The sequence below is a fragment of the Amphibalanus amphitrite genome, unplaced genomic scaffold (genome assembly GCF_019059575.1).
Source record: "Amphibalanus amphitrite isolate SeventyFive unplaced genomic scaffold, NRLGWU_Aamphi_draft 001496F_arrow, whole genome shotgun sequence".
In the NCBI taxonomy this organism is placed as follows: Eukaryota; Metazoa; Arthropoda; class Thecostraca; order Balanomorpha; family Balanidae; genus Amphibalanus; species Amphibalanus amphitrite.
Window position 1 is genome coordinate 13,591 of NW_024882989.1, and position 17,285 is coordinate 30,875.

A 17,285-nucleotide genomic window follows, 5' to 3' on the forward strand; every position below is an offset into this window, starting at 1 on the left:
AGGCTATACCGTACCTATATATTTGATAGGTCCATCATCACTCATCAGCCCATGCTATTTTCAGTTGTTCCGGTGGAGACCAAAAACATTCAGTTGAACCACAAAGTATGATCCTGACAAGGTTGAGTCCTCAATCCGTGCGGATCGAGCCCGCCCAACATCTGCGAAAAAAGACGATAGGTAGGTATACCCAAGGTAGGTACACCTAGCCCCGTCGCGTCGCTCCATCGCTATTCGCTCTGGACTTTGGCCGTCCACTGCAGGTCCCTGCGCCTGCCATACCACTAAACACACACATCATAGAAGTGATTGTATACCTAAACAATAGGTACGCATGACGTTCAAACTTTCAGGTGTCGATTATGTCCTTCCCGCCCACCATCACAGGCAGGTCTGTTTCCGCTACCATCCGCCAGATGGCAGAGCGGCGCCGGAGGAGCCGGCCGGCGCTGGCCGGCTATGAGCAGCGCCGGCAGTGTTTGTGACAAAGAGTCGGTGGTGGGTCACGCCGGTACGCCGGGGGGCCACCGCAGCGCGTGCCGGGCGATGCGTGGTGCGTCCAAGACGGCGACGCAGCTCAACAACGCGGCCGTGCCGCGCGAGGACGGAGGAGGCATGAGCTTCACGGACGCCACTGCCGATGTTGCAGGTATGTTTGACTAGAAAGACTGGGCTTGGCACGGGCAGGCGCCGGTGACGGCGTGCAGTCAGGGCTCGACTGGGGAAATCTGGAGGACACTGTGAACTGGCTACCACTGCGGTACCGGGAAAACCGCCGTCCTCTGACTGTTCGCCACACATGTCCCGACTGGCCGGTCTATGCTGTGGTATATGAACCGGATGTTCTTGTTCTATAGTATACGGAGAGATGGCTTGGAGTGCATGTTCGATTTCAAAGTCATAGCTAGAAGCTGCCGTCTGCAGCGAGATATTATTTCAGTTTACGCCTCTCGGCTCGGTCTAGGCTATGTGAACGCTGAAATTGAAATACGTAGCCCAGGGCTTGCCCTCTTTGCCGCGCTTTCTTACCTTTGTCGGAAATATTGCGTGTAACTTTTGACAGGAGCCTAAAGCTATACATTAGCTTATTAATGGTGTTGAGATACACAACGTCGTTTTCATAGGCGGCGGAACGGGGGGGGCACCGGGGCACCGTGCCCCCCCTTGGATTCTGCAAGGGGGGCACCAATAGCAAGGTGCCCCCCCCCTTAAATTTGATGCATTAGTACCAGGGGCGGATTCGGGAAAACTCCAAGGGGAGGATCATGAATCGAAGTGGTGCCCCTACCTATACCCAAAATTAAAACCTCAACGGATTTCGGCCACTTAATTTTGGTGGTGCCCTATTTTCAGTTTTTTATTTTCTTTATTTTTGGTTAGTCATGTGATGACTGGTGCCCCTGCTAGGCCGCTGGTGCCCCTGGAAAGACTTTGGTACCTACCTACCCTGCCCCCTGACAAGCCTATGGTGGGCCCTGACATGACTTAGGTGCCCATGGGCCCTGACAGGCCCGTGGTGCCCCTGACAGGCCTGTGGTGTCCTTTCTAGACCTGTGGTGTCCCTGGGTCTTGGCAGATCTGTGGTGCCCCTGGCGAGCCTGTGGTGCCCCTGTTAGAACGCTGGTGCCCTTGACAGGTTTGTGGTGCCCCTGACAATTCTTAAGTGCCAACGACAGGCTTGTGGTGCCCTTGACGGGCCCATGGTGCCCTTGCGAGGCCGGTGGTTCCCCTGCGAAGCCGATAGTGCCCCTGGCAGGCCTCTGGTGCCCCTGGCAGGTCTGTGGTGCCCCTGGAAGACCTGTAGTGCTTTTGCTAGGCCGATGGTGCTCCTGACAGGCCTGTGGTGCCACTGACAGGCCCGTGGTGCCCCTGCTAGGCCTGTGGTGCCCCTGTCGGCTGTCAGGCCTGTGGTGCTCCTGGCAGGCATGTGGTGACCCCAGGCCCTAAGTCATGACCCATGTGACATCCCCCCTGGGATTCGCCACTGATTAGTACTGCGATGGCTTCTTGGGAATTTGATACATGTAGGATAAATTTAATTTATCAAACGACAATAAGGAAGAGGCAAACACATAGGTACTTGAGGATCAGCTTAAAGTTAACGACACATACGGTGGTGAACTGCCATTTTCGTTTAGTAAAAAAAAAAACAAAAAATAAAAAAATTATCGTGCCACGGCTGTGACGAAAAATAAGTGGCCTAAATCCGATGAGAAAACAGGATTTGGGGGTACCCTAGGTTTGGCTCCTTGAGCTGGTGCCCCCCCTTGTCTCAAATCGTTCCGCCGCCTATGGTCGTTTTTGGCGTTGTGCCGCTTTACTAATTAGCTTGCGCTCGGTGTTAATTTCAAATCAGGCTGCCATAATTTAATTAGGATGCAATAACTATTTCTATTCAACAGGCACTACGTAAAGGTTCGTATGTGACTGCATTCACAAACAACGTGTTCACTCGCAATGATAGGGTGTGCCTATTTATACCTCAGAGAATGAAAACCGGAGCACAAATATGCCTTTTTATTGGCTCGCATTGTTCATTTTGTTTATTTGTGCGATGACAAAAGAGGAAGAGAAGCTCTCATAGGCGCAAAGTGACAGCCTATCATCCTCCGAAGTCTCACGTTTTCCATGGGTTGTCTCGACACGGTCCTTCAGTATGTCTACGGGCTACGGCTTTGTCCCATGGGTAGCATAGGGCGAGCTTAGGCTCATTGCTTCTCGATATGCTGAAATGGAAGTGTTGTAATGACTTGCGTGATGTGTGGGTTTAATAACGCTTTGAACTTTGGATACGCTGAAAATGATATTCATTAGTTAGAGCCTGTGGTATTACCTGTAAATGAGCTTAGTTTCATAGCTGTCATTCTATAATGTATTAGACCTTATACAGTTGTCAAATATTTTGCAGTGGCTCATATTGATTACAGCTGTAACTTATCCTGTGGTATTCACAATGCTCTGAAGTTGATTGATAATGCCGTTTTCACTGTTACGCGTTTGATGCTACGAATACGCCAGTTAATGAGCCTGTATTTTAGTCCACACAATATATGCGTCATTATATCCCATTCTGTGGTAGCAGATCTATAAGGAGCTCGGAGAAGATTCAGAGCATGGGGTGCAGCAGTTTCAAGTGATACTAACAATCGGTGAAAATGACTCGTGCTGGCCTGCAATTTCGGCCGATCGATGGGCGTTTAATGCAGTAGCCTCTTGTATATTGCACCAAACTTAGCCATAAATCAGTCAGAACTAGATGGCATATTTTGCGCTATAACTGTGCGTTTTGATGGATGCGTTTGAGGGGGCATTAGTTTGGGTGTGGGAACTTATGATTTTTATTTGTCTTATTTTGTCGGAGTTGGATATTTGTTTGAACGGCATGTTATGCTGGTGCTGGTCGCGGGTTGTTAGAGCCTTTCTCATGGTTTGCCTTTATCGAACTCAAACCCACCCTACCCTACCCTAACCTACCCATACCCTACCTTACTAATAACACATAGTTACCCTTCTCATACTCGATTAAAGTAACGTACCAAATTTGAGCGCAATCGGCCCAGCCGTTCTTGAGATATAAAACTGGCCCACTGCACGTGCGCACGCGCTAGCTGAGACTCCAAATGACTTGTGCCAGCCACCTTTCTAAATTGTCCCCAACAGTGTACAAAGTTTGAGCGAAATCGGCCCAGCCGTTCTTGAGATGTATAAGTGGACCCCTCACGTGCGCACGTGCAGTCGATCCACCCTACCTGTGACAAACGACCATGCATCGCCAGGTGAGTGCCCCCTCCACTCACAGTCCAAGTTTCAGCGCAATCGGCCCAGTAGTAGCTGAGTTATTCCTAGTGCAATAATGTGCTGTTTACTGGTAGGCGCTTATTTTCAGTGTTTGGAATTCCCCTTGGCGGGCGGTGCATTGCAGCCCATGCTTTGATAGCTATTGTGAAAAGTCGAATGGCCTGCCTGCCGAAGCCATCGATCGGATTTTGTCGAAAAATACCTGTAACGTTAACAAAACACGGTCGTATGTTTGAGTCATTTTCACGAAAGTTTATTGACTTTTCGATAATATTTTGGGTGGATATTGGTCAGAAAAGAATGCTCTTTCCGAATATGTAGGTTTCGTAGCGATTGATCAGCGTTTTCAATACGTTTTGATGTTGTAAAGGACGACGCGCTCCGCGCGAATCAAATTTTCAAACTAATTTTTCATTATTAAGGAAATGGTACGGATCATCACTTTTTATTTCCTTTCCTCTGATTACACGTACATTTGCCTGCAAAATGGCACCACACCGATTTCATTCCGTCAAACTGTTTTCCAGCGGCATCGATTTTCTTCCTACAATGCACGAAATCGGTCATTTTTTCACAACCGGGGGTTTTACCTTGCACGTGTCGCGTGCTATGCTATAAATCCATATCAATACGCTAGTTCGATCTCTCCTCTATCAATTGGTGGCAACCGCTTCTCGCTGCAATCACCCGTTGCCGAGATATCAAGCCGGAAAGCGAGCCGTGTCGGCCCGATTTTCGGCCGACCGCCGATCTCGCCGACACCATGCTATCCCTATGAGAGCACCCTTTTGCACGTGCCGACGGCGCACCCCTGGTCCGATCACGCCTAAATTTTAATACAAAGGCCGCCCACGCCCACAGATTGGGCATGCCAAATTTCACGTCGATACGCGGCGCCTTTCAGGCGCAATAAGACACATAAGTCCTGACAGACGCAGGCACGGTCGTACAGACAACTTATAAATCATAATATAGACTAGAATACAGGTTTACGCGATAACTGTACGTTTGGATAGATATTGTTGATGGGGCCATTAGTTTGGATGTCAAAACTTGTATGCTTATATAGGTAGGGTTGAGTTTTATAGTTACTTTATTTAATTGTAAGTAGGTAGGTATGGCTTTTCGAGGAGCACTACGGATCCAATAGTTTGGCCATTGAATTGATTAAAAAAAAAACACGCCCGCCCGCCGCCAACCGCAAACGCCGCAAAAATAAAAAACGATCGCCTCCAACCGCAAATAACACCGCAAACGCCGCAAAAAATAAAAACCGTCCGCATCGCGCGCCCGCCCGCCGCCAACCGCAAACGCCGCAAAAATGAACACCGCCCGCATCGCACGCCCGCCCGCCGCCAACCGCGAACGGCGCTCGCCCGACCCAAAACGCAAAACGCGCAAAACGCTTGCCCGAAACGCCAACGCAAACGTCGCAATCAATTAAAACAAATAAAAAATTGCCCCCCGTCGCAAACCGCAAAAAACGCAAAAACGCCGCAAACAAATCAAAACCGCCCGCATCGCCCGCCCGCCCGCCGCCAAACATAAACACTGCCGCAAAAAAAACCGCCCGCATCGCACGCCTGCCCGCCGCCAGCCGCAAAACGCCGCAAAAAACGGCCGCCCGACGACAAACGCAAACACCGCAAAAACGCAAACACCGCCGCAAAAAAACGCCCGCATCGCACGCCTGCCCGCCGCCAACCGCAAAACGCCGCAAACGCCGCAACAAAGGAAACCGCCCGCATCGCACGCCTAACCGCCGCCAATCGAAAAAGCCGCAAAAGGCCCTACCCTACCCTACCAATATACATAACCTACCCATACCCTAGTCCTACTCATACCCTACCCATACCCTACGTTTACCTTATACTCTACCATACCCAACTTTATCCTACTCTACCCAAACGGCAAACCTAACTCTACCTTATACATACCTTACCATACCCATACTTTACCATACCCTTCCCATACTCAAACCTATCTCTATCCTATACACTACCCTACCCTACCCATACGTACCCTACCCTACCCTACCCATACCCTACCCTTGCCATACCGTATCCTACCTATACCCGGCATACTCATGCCCTACTCATACTTGACCGAAGAGTTTTACCAAATTTGAGTGCTATCGTCCGACCTGTTCTTGAGATATGTATAAATGGGCCCCTGCACGTGCGCACGCCCTTAATAAACTCCAGATGACTTATGTCAGCCACCTGTCTAAATTGTCCCCAAAAGTGTACAAAATTTGATTGAAATCGACCCAGGGATTCATCAGATGTAGAAGCAGACCCCCTCTCGTGCGCACGTGCATGAGTCCACCCCACCTGTGACACATGACCCTACATCGCTTGGTGAGTGCCCTGCCTGCCGACAGTCCAAGTTTCAGCGCAATCGGCCCAGAAACGGCTGAGTTATATGCTAGTACAATTTTCAAGGGTTTGCGATATCCCTATGCGGGCGGTGCCTTGTAGCCTATGCCGTGCTGACTGATGGTCAAATGCTAAATGACATGCCGGCTATAAGCCATCGATCGGATTTCATCGGAAAAATATGTCTAACGTTAACGAAACACGGTGGCATGCCTGAGTCATTTTCACGGAAGTTTATTGACTTTTTGATAATATTTTGGGTGGATATTGATCAGAAAAGAATGCGCTATCCGAATATGTGTGTTTTATGGTCAATTTTCAACGTTTTCGATACGGTATGATGTTGTAAAGGACAGCGCACTCGGCGCGCATCAAATTTTCAAATAAATTTCTCATTATTAAGGAAGTGGTAGCAACAATCACTTTTTCTTTTCATTCATTGTATCACACATGCAATTACCTAAAAAATGGTACCACACCGATTTCATTCGGTCAAACCGTTTTCAAATGGCACCGATTTTTCCTCTACGAGGCACGAAATCGGTCATTTTTTCACAACAATTGGTCCTGATGTGCACGTGACGCGACCAACGTTATAAAACCACATCAATACGCTAGCTTTATCTCTACTCTATCGATCGGTGGCAACCCAGTGTCGCTGTGACAACCGGTCGTCAAGATATAAGCCCGGAAAGGAGCACGCGTCGGACCGATTTCGGCCGATATCGCCGTTTTTCGCGCCCCGTGCTAAACCAATGGCGAGCGTGCCTCTTGCTCGCGACGCCGCCAGAGACGCACCCCTGGTCGGATCGCACCCAAATTTTAATACGATCGTTCGATTTGACCACGCTTGTCGACTGCCAAATTTCACGCTCCTACATGGCGCCGTTCCGGCGCAAGACACCCAGATGTGGATGACACTTTTCGTTTGTGACACACAGACAACTTCTCTTTTATAATATATCCGACTAGAATACAGGTTTACGCGATAACTGTATAGGTTCGAGATATATTAAGGGGATTATCGGTTTGGTTGTCAAAACTTCTAGGTTTAATAAGTAGAGTTTGGTAGTTTCTTCATTAAACTGTATAGTAGGTGTGTATGGCTTTTCGAGGAGCAATGGAGATCCGAATGTTGGGACTTTGAATTGTGAAACGCCGCCCGCCCGCCGCAAAACGCAAATGCCGCAAAATGCGCCAAAGGCACGCCCGAAATGCCGACGCAAACGTCGCAAAAAAAAAATAAAGAATCGCCCGCCCGACGCAAAAAAACGCAAAAACACCGCAAAAGTAAAACCGTTCGCATCGCACGCACGCTAACCGCCAACCGAAAACGCCTAAAAATCGCCCGCCCGCCACCAAACGCAAACACCGCAAAAAAGCGTCCGCTCGCCCGAACGCAAACACCGTAAAAAGGAAAAAAGCGCCCGCCCGCCCCCAAACGCAAAACGCGCAAAACGCACGCCCGAAACGCCAACGCAAACGTCGCAATAAATTAAAACAAATAAAAAATCGCCCGCCCGCCGCAAACCGCAAAAAAAAAACGCAAAAACGCCACAAAAAATCAAAACCGCCCGCATCATCCGCCCGCCCGCCGCCGAAAACAAACACCGCAAAAACGCAAACAACGCCGCAAAAAAACGCCCGCATCGCACGCCTGCCCGCCGCCAACCGCAAAACGCCGCAAAAAACGGCCGCCCGCCGATAAAAAGCAAACACCGCAAAAACGCAAACACCGCCGCAAAACCGCCCGCATTGAACGCCTGCCCGCCGCCAACCGCAAAACGCCGCAAACGCCGCAACAAAGGAAACCGCCCGCATCGCACGCCCATCCGCCGCCAATCGGAAAAGACGTAAGAGGCCCTACCGTACCCTACCAATATACATACCCAACCCATACCCTAGTCCTAACCATACCCTACCCATACCCTACCATACGTTTACCTTATACCATACCATACCCAACTTTACTTTACCATACCCAACTATCCTACCCTACCCAAACGGCAAACCTACCTCTACCCTATACCTTACCATACCTATACTTTACCCTACCCTACCCATACCCAGCACTACCTCCATCCTATACACTACCCTACCCATAAAATAACCTACCCTATTTTACCCTACCCTACCCTATACAAAGCCTACCCTACCCATACCCTACCCTTCCCATACCGCACCCTACCTATACCCGTCATACTCATGCCCTACTCATACTTGACCGAGGAGTTTTACCGAATTTGAGTGCTATCGTCTAACCTGGTCTTGATGTATATAAATGGACCCCTGCACGTGCGCACGCGCTTACTGAGACTCCAGATGACTTATGTGAGCCACCTATCTAAATTGTCCCCAAAAGTGTACAAAATTTGAGTGAAATCGACCCAGGGATTCATCAGATGTAGAAGCGGACCCCCTCACGTGCGCACGTGCATGAGTCCATCCCACCTGTGACACATGACCCTACATCGCTTGGTCAGTGCCCTGCCTGGCGACAGTCCAAGTTTCAGCGCAATCGGCCCAGAAACGGCTGAGTTATATGCAAGTACAATTTTCAAGGGTTTGGCGATATCCCTAAGCGGGCGGTGCCTTGTAGCCTATGCCGTGCTGACTGATGGTCAAATGTTTAATGACATGCCGGCTATAAGCCATCGATCGGATTTCATCGGAAAATATGTCTAACGTTAACAAAACACGATGGTATGCCTGAGTCATTTTTACGGAAGTTTATTGACTTTTCGATAATATTTTGGGTGGATATTGGTCACAAAAGAATGCGCTATCCGAATATGTGTGTTTTATGGTCATTTTTCAACGTTTTCGATACGTTATAATGTTGTAAAGGACAGCGCACTCGGCGCGCATCAAATTTTCAAATAAATTTCTCATTATTAAGGAAGTGGTAGCAACAATCACTTTTTCTTTTCATTCATTGCATCACACGTGCAATTACCTGAAAAATGGTACCACACCGATTTCATTCGGCCAAACCGTTTTCAAACGGCACCGATTTTTCCTCCACGAGGCACGAAATCGGTCATTTTTTCACAACAATTGGTCCTGATGTGCACGTGCTGCGCCCAACGTTATAAAACCATATCAATACGCTAGCTTTATCTCTCCTCTATCGATCGGTGGCAACCGCGTGTCGCTGTGACCACCGGTCGTCAAGATATAAGCCCGGAAAGGAGCACGCGTCGGACCGATTTCGGCCGATATCGCCATTTTTCGCGTCGCGTGTTAAACCAATGGCGAGCGTGCCTCGTGCTCTTGACCCTGCCAGAGACACACCCCTGGTCGGATTGCGCCCAAATTTTAATACGATCGTTCGATTTGACCACGCTTGGTGCCTGCCAAATTTCACGCTCCTACATGGCGCCGTTCCGGCGCAAGACACCCAGATGTCGATGACACTTTTCGTTTGTGACACACAGACAACTTCTCTTTTATAATATATCCGACTAGAATACAGGTTTACGCGATAACTGTACGTTTGGATAGATATTGTTGATGGGGCCATTAGTTTGGTTTGTATGTTTATATAAGTAGGGTTGAGTTTGATAGTTATTTTATTTAAATGTATTGTAGGTAGGCATGGCTTTTGGAGGAGCACTACGGATCCAAAAGTTTGGACTTTGAATTATTAAAAAAAAAAACACGCCCGCCCGCCGCCAACCGCAGACGCCGCAAAAATAAAAAACGACCGCCTCCAACCGCAAACAACACCGCAAACGCCGCAAAAAAATAAAAACCGCCCACATCGCGCTCCCGCCCGCCGCCAACCGCAAACGCCGCAAAAATGAAAACCGCCCGCATCGCATCCCGCCCGCCGCCAACCGCCAACGCCTCGAAAAAAAACGGCCGCTCGCCGCCGAACGCTAAAACCGCAAAATGCGCCAAAAGCTCGCCCGAAATGCCGATGCAAACGTCGCAAAAAATAAACAATCGCCCGCCCAACGCAAAAAACGCAAAAACGCCTAAAAACCATCCGCATCGCACGCACGCTAACCGCCAACAGAAAACGCCTAAAAATCGCCCGCCCGCCACCAAACACAAACAAAAAAGCGCCCGCTCGCCCCAAACGCAAACACCGTAAAATGGAAAGAAAAAGCGCCCGCCCGACCCAAAACGCAAAACGCGCAAAACGCACGCCCGAAACGCCAACGCAAACGTCACAATCAATTAAAACAAATAAAAAATCGCCCCCCGTCGCAAACCGCAAAAAACGCAAAAACGCCGCAAACAAATCAAAACCGCCCGCATCGCCCGCCCGCCCGCCGCCAAACACAAACACCGCCGCAAAAAAACGCCCGCATCGCACGCCTGCCCGCCGCCAACCGCAAAACGCCGCAAAAAAACGGCCGCCCGCCGACAAACGCAAACACCGCAAAAACGCAAACACCGCCGCAAAAAACGCCCGCATCGCACGCCTGCCCGCCGCCAACCGCGAAACGCCGCAAACGCCGCAACAAAGGAAACCGCCCGCATCGCACGCCTAACCGCCGCCAATCGAAAAAGCCGCAAAACGCCCTACCCTACCCTACCAATATACATAACCTACCCATACCCTAGTCCTACCCATACCCTACCCATACCCTACCCTACGTTTACCTTATACTCTACCATACCCAACTTTACCCTACTCTACCCAAACGGCAAACCTACCTCTACCCTATACCTTACCATACCCATACTTTACCATACCCTTCCCATACTCAAACCTATCTCTATCCTATACACTACCTTACCCTACCCATACGTACCCTACCCTACCCTACCCATACCCTACCCTTGCCATACCGTATCCTACCTATACCCGGCATACTCATGCCCTACTCATACTTGACCGAGGAGTTTTACCAAATTTGAGTGCTATCGTCCTACCTGGTCTTGAGATATGTATAAATGGGCCCCTGCACGTGCGCACGCGCTTAATAAACTCCAGATGACTTATGTGAGCCACCAGTCTAAATTGTTCCTAACAGTGTACACAATTTGCGTTAAATCGACCCAGGGATTCATCAGATGTAGAAGCAGACCCCCTCACGTGCGCACGTGCATGAGTCCACCCCACCTGTGACACATGACCCTACATCGCTTGGTGAGCGCCCTGTCTGCCGACAGTCCAAGTTTCAGCGCAATCGGCACAGAAACGGCTGAGTTATATGGAAGTACAATTTTCAAGGGTTTGGCGATATCCCTAAGCGGGCGGTGCCTTGTAGCCTATGCCGTGCTGACTGATGGTCAAATGTTTAATGACATGCCGGCTATAAGCCATCGATCGGATTTCATCGGAAAATATGTCTAACGTTAACAAAACACGATGGTATGCCTGAGTCATTTTCACGGAAGTTTATTGACTTTTTGATAATGTTTTGTGTGGATATTGGTCACAAAAGAATGCGCTATCCGAATATGTGTGTTTTATGGTCAATTTTCAACGTTTTCGATACGTTATGATGTTGTAAAGGACAGCGCACTCGGCGCGCATCAAATTTTCAAATAAATTTCTCATTATTAAGGAAGTGGTAGCAACAATCACTTTTTCTTTTCATTCATTGTATCACACGTGCAATTACCTAAAAAATGGTACCACACCGATTTCATTCGGTCAAACCGTTTTCAAACGGCACCGCTTTTTCCTCCACGAGGCACGAAATCGGTCATTTTTTCACAACAATTGGTCCTGATTTGCACGTGACGCGTGCTACGCTACGAAACCATATCAATACGCTAGCTTTATCTCTCCTCTATCGATCGGTGGCAACCGCGTGTCGCTGTGACCACCGGTCGTCAAGATATAGGCCCGGAAAGGGACACGCGTCGGACCGATTTTGGCCGATATCGCCATTTTTCGCGCCCCGTGCTAAACCAATGGCGAGCGTGGCTCGTGCTCGCGACCCTGCCAGAGACGCACCCCTGGTCGGATCGCACCCAGATTTTAATACGATTGTTCGATTTGACCACGCTTGGTGCCTGCCAAATTGCACGCTGCTACATGGCGCCGTTCCGGCGCAAGACACCCAGATGTGGATGACGCTTTTTGGTTGTTACAGACAGACCGACAACTTCTCTTTTATAATATATCCGACTAGAATACAGGTTTACGCGATAACTTTACGTTTGGATAGATACTGGAGATGGGGCCATTAGTTTGGTTGTCAAAACTTTTATGTTTATATAAGTAGGGTTGAGTTTGATAGTTACTTTATTAAATTGTGTAATAGGTGGGTGTGGCTTTTCGAGGAGCACTACGGATCCAAAAGTTTGGACATTTAAGTATTAAAAAAAAAAACACGCCCGCCCGCCGCCAACCGCAAACGCCGCAAAAATAAAAAGCGACCGCCTCCAACCGCAAACAACACCACAAACGCCGCAAAAAATAAAAGCCGCCCGCATCGCGCGCCCGCCCGCCGCCAACCGCAAACGCCGCAAAAAATGAAAACCGCCCGCATCGAACGCCCGCCCGCCGCCAACCGCAAACGCCTCGAAAAAAAAACGGTCGCCCGCCGCCAAACGCTAAAACCGCAAAATGCGCCAAAGGCACGTCCGAAATGCCGACGCAAACGTCGCAAAAATAAACAATCGCCCGCCCAACGCAAAAACGCAAAAACGTCTAAAAAACCGCCCGCATCGCCCGCCCGCCCGCCGCCAAACACAAACACCGCCGCAAAAAACCGCCCGCATCGCACGCCTGCCCGCCGCCAGCCGCAAAACGCCGCAAAAAAACAGCCGCCCGCCGACAAACGCAAACACCGCAAAAACGCAAACACCGCCGCAAAAAAAACCGCATCGCACGCCTGCCCGCCGCCAACCGCAAAACGCCGCAAACGCCGCAACAAAGGAAACCGCCCGCATCGCACTCTCAACCGCCGCCAATCGCAAAAGCCGCGAAAGGCCCAACCCTACCCTACTAATATACATAACCTACACATACCCTAGTCTTACCCATACCCTACCCTACGTTTACCTTATACTCTACCATACCCAACTTTACCCTACCCTACCCGAACGGCAAACCTACCTCTACCCTATACCTTACCAATCCCATACTTAACCCTACCCTACCCATACCCAAACCTACCTCTATACTTTACACTACCCTACCCATACAATACCCTACTCTAACCTACCCATACGTACCCTACCCTACCCTACCCTACCCATAGCCTACCCTACCCATACCCTACCCTTCCTATACCGTGCCCTACCTATACCCGGCATACTTACGCCCTACTCATACTTGACAGAGGAGTTTTACCAAATTTGAGTGCTATCGTCCTACCTGTTCTTGAGATATATAAATGGGCTCCTGCACGTGCGCACGCGCTTACTGATACTCCAGATGAGTTATGTGAGCCACCTATCTAAATTATCCCCAAAAGTGTACACAATTTGAGTGAAATCGACCCAGGGATTCATCAGATGTAGAAGCAGACCCCCTCACGTGCGCGCGTGCATGAGTCCACCCCACCTGTGACACATGACCCTACATCGCTTGGTGAGTGCCCTGCCTGCCGACAGTCCAATTTTCAGCGCAATCGGCCCAGAAACGGCTGAGTTATATGCAAGTACAATTTTCAAGGGTTTGCGATATCCCTAAGCGGGCGGTGCCTTGCAGCCTATGCCGTGCTGACTGATGGTCAAATGTTTAATGACATGCCGGCTATAAGCCATCGATCGGATTTCATCGGAAAACATGTCTAACGTTAACAAAACACGGTGGTATGCTTGAGTCATTTTCACGGAAGTTTATTGACTTTTTGATAATATTTTGGGTGGATATTGATGAGAAAAGAATGCGCTATCCGAATATGTGTGTTTCATGGTCAATTTTCAACGTTTTCAATACGTTATCGTGTTGTAAACGACAGCGCACTCGGCGCGCATCAACCTTTCAAATGAATTTTACATTATTAAGGAAATGGTAGACATAATCACTTTTTGTTTACCATCATCCATTTTCTCATATATTTACCTAAAAAATGGTGCCACACCGATTTCATTCGGTCAAACCGTTTTCAAACGGCACCGATTTTTCCTCCACGAGGCACGAAATCGGTCATTTTTTCACAACAATGGGTCCTGATGTGCACGTGACGCGACCAACGTTATAAAACCATGTCAATACGCTAGCTTTATCTCTCCTCTATCGATTGGTGGCAACCGCGTGTCGCTGTGACCACCGGTCGTCAAGATATAAGCCCGGAAAGGGACACGGCTCGCACCGATTTCGGCCGACGGCGCCGTTTTTGGCGCCCCGTGTTAAACCAATGGCGAGCGTGGCTCGTGCTCGCGACCCTGTCAGAGACGCACCCCTGGTCGGATCGCACCCAAATTTTAATACGATCGTTCGATTTGACCACGCTTGTCGACTGCCAAATTTCACGCTCCTACATGGCGCCGTTCCGGCGCAAGACACCCAGATGTGGATGACACTTTTCGTTTGTGACACACAGACAACTTCTCTTTTATAATATATCCGATAGCGTATTGGCCCTTCGTGACCACAAAGAGTTGACTGGGCAAATTAACGAGCGAAAGTAACGCCAATCTGCTGCTGTTAGTGGGAAAATTAGCTATCGATATTGCTATTGGGACCGCATTTGTTTGACCATGGCTCATGTTGTTTGTTGGGCTACCGTCTGTGCGGCGTCCGTTCGATCGTTTGTCCTTTTGTTAGTCAGTCTTTCCGCCCGTCCGTTCGTCCAATTGTCCGTCTATCCGTCCGTCTTCCCATCCATCCGCCCGTCCGTCTCCCCGTCCGGCCGTCTGTCCGTTCGTCCGTCTTTCCGTCTATCTGTCCACCCGTCCGTCCTTCCGTCTTTCCGTCTGTCCGTGCCTGTCTGGTCAAGCAGTAGTAGAGCCGTATGTTCCCGACGCTCTCCCGGCCTTCCTGGGCTGACCAGTATTGCGCCATTACGTGGGGCGTGGCTGATTGTTTCGCGCTGCACATCAGATTTATGAAACCCTGCAATGGGGGTAATATTCGAATGCACATACGGGAACCGTATTGAATTGATGCTACACAAGCATTATACCGTTTGTATAGAATGTATGATTGTGTCCATTGCCCATCGGTCACCACGAATATTTTAACTTCCTGGATTTACGCATCTTTTTCAAAGTGAATTAACGCAACGCGCAATGTGACTGTTCTACAATTATGTTGCAAAGAAATGTCTCATTTGGCAATATTCATTTTCTTTATCCCATTTCTGGATGTTTATGAAGACGTCTTTAAACGTGCCTAAAATGCCACGCAATGCGATTGTACCGCGAGCTGTTATAACGAACAGCACTTAAGTTATTCTACAAGCTCTTTTGAGTTGAATATTTCCACCTCATGAATACTAATTTCACAATGTAAGCAAAGCCTGGGGATCCAGAGCACGGGAAATGAAACTCTAGTCCGCACACAGGCTGAAGGCCATGCAGTGCCCAGTCGGAGCTCATCAGGTCTGTCTAATAACCTGCGGGCCCAGCCAGCTGGGCTGCACAAATAGCTCTTCTATCAGATACTGTCGGAGAGCAGATCTAACTCTTTGCAGATTCGGAGTCCACGGAGCATGGACATTGAACATTGGACGCAGCAGTGCCTACTGCCCACTACTCATTGTTTGCTTGTTGCACCTGCTCCGCTTGCGGGTATTTAACCGCTCGATTGTTGAGTTTTAGCTCCAATGATCGCTTCGTTGCTTCAGCAGCCGTACTTACATCGAAGATATTGGTGATTCTCCTTACCTTCCCATGCTGAGAACCTCGTTGCCTGCTGTTTGCTCGGCTGTTTGACGGTAGCTCCACGCTGTCTTCTGATAGGCTCCAATTTGTTTAGCGATAGCTCACTACGTCTGATGATAGCTCCACTCAGTCAATCGGCACAATCCTCCACTATCTACTGGCAGTTGACATCGTTAGCTGTCAATCCTATCACATGCTATCACATGCGCCTGTCCACTTATATGATACGCTCCGTGAGGAGGCGGGAGTCTCGAGACGCGCCGACCGAGTGGGTGCTACCGTCTAGACTATCGAAGCGCAGTGGGTGCGGACGTGAAGCCCGAGCGGCTGTCATCCCGCCCCCTCTCTCTCCGTGCGAGAATGGCCAGTCGGCCGACACTTACCGAGGATCAGGCGGACAAAGCAATCGGCGAATGGCTTGCAGATGGCCGGGGATTAGCGGCCGCGTGCGCCGCGGTGGCTCCCATCCATCCTGGGGCGCATTGTTCGCGGCGTCAACACATGGCTGGATAGAACGCGAAGGGCGAGGCGCCGGCCACTCAAGAGAGTCGACGTGCAGAATCTATGCGGTGAAAAGAGCAGTTTATGGCAGCGCTATGGTCTATCTGCCAAACTCTTAAATCTGCAATGACATGAAAAAGTATTTCGGTTCATTTTTTTCGGATACCGCGGGACGCTCGTTTTGGCGTAATTTATGTGACGGCGAGTGTTTTTACGTTCACCTTTTTGTGAGCAACAACTTCTCACACACACGCACACAACCGTTCCCATTCAGCACCTTGTTCGACAGCCGCTGAAGGTGCCCCCGGCCGCCGTTGCAGGGTGTTCTCGGTGCGATGGACGGTGTCACCCGATGCCCTCGGGCGCCGGTCATTCAGCCGGGCGGTGGCGTAAGCGGTTTGCCGGCTGGCATCTGGTGATTAGTGGGGCCTGCGGGCGTGGGCTGGCTCCGATAGACAGTCACCAGTGGCCGGGGTGGTGCCGGCGGCGACACCAGAGCACCAGGACACAACTGGCGCCAGCTGTGGGATGGACGGCGTGGCCCGGGCCTCGCGACATCATGCCTGATAGCGTCACACTGCGCTGGGAGCGCCCTGTATTATGTAGACGTGAAAGGGTCATGTAGAGAGGTTATGTAGAGAGCATGCAAGGGTCTCCGCCAACTGTCACTGCATCGTGTCGTTCCACATAGTTAAGACCACAGCAATGGCCCGTCCACATCGAGGCAACTCTGCACCCTGAAGCGTAGCAATGTAATTTAATGGACGTCTAAGTGCTGCATGCACTAGCTGTACGCTTTGAATCGCTGCACCCACTTTAGACGCTCGAAAACATTATGCTATGTTTAGGATCGAGAGGTGTGCA

At 49.8% G+C, this 17,285-nt stretch overlaps 1 protein-coding gene across 1 annotated transcript in view; it reads left to right on the plus strand.

Moving 5' to 3' along the window:
- The first annotated feature begins 474 nt into the window (after positions 1-474).
- LOC122373442 (adenylyl cyclase 78C-like) overlaps positions 475-17,285 on the plus strand; it is a 90,860-nt gene continuing 74,049 nt past the window's right edge. The window contains exon 1 of the mRNA XM_043351510.1: positions 475-649. Coding sequence (XP_043207445.1) covers positions 547-649 — 103 coding nt within the window. The 5' untranslated portion in view covers positions 475-546. The remainder of the gene's footprint in view (positions 650-17,285) is intronic.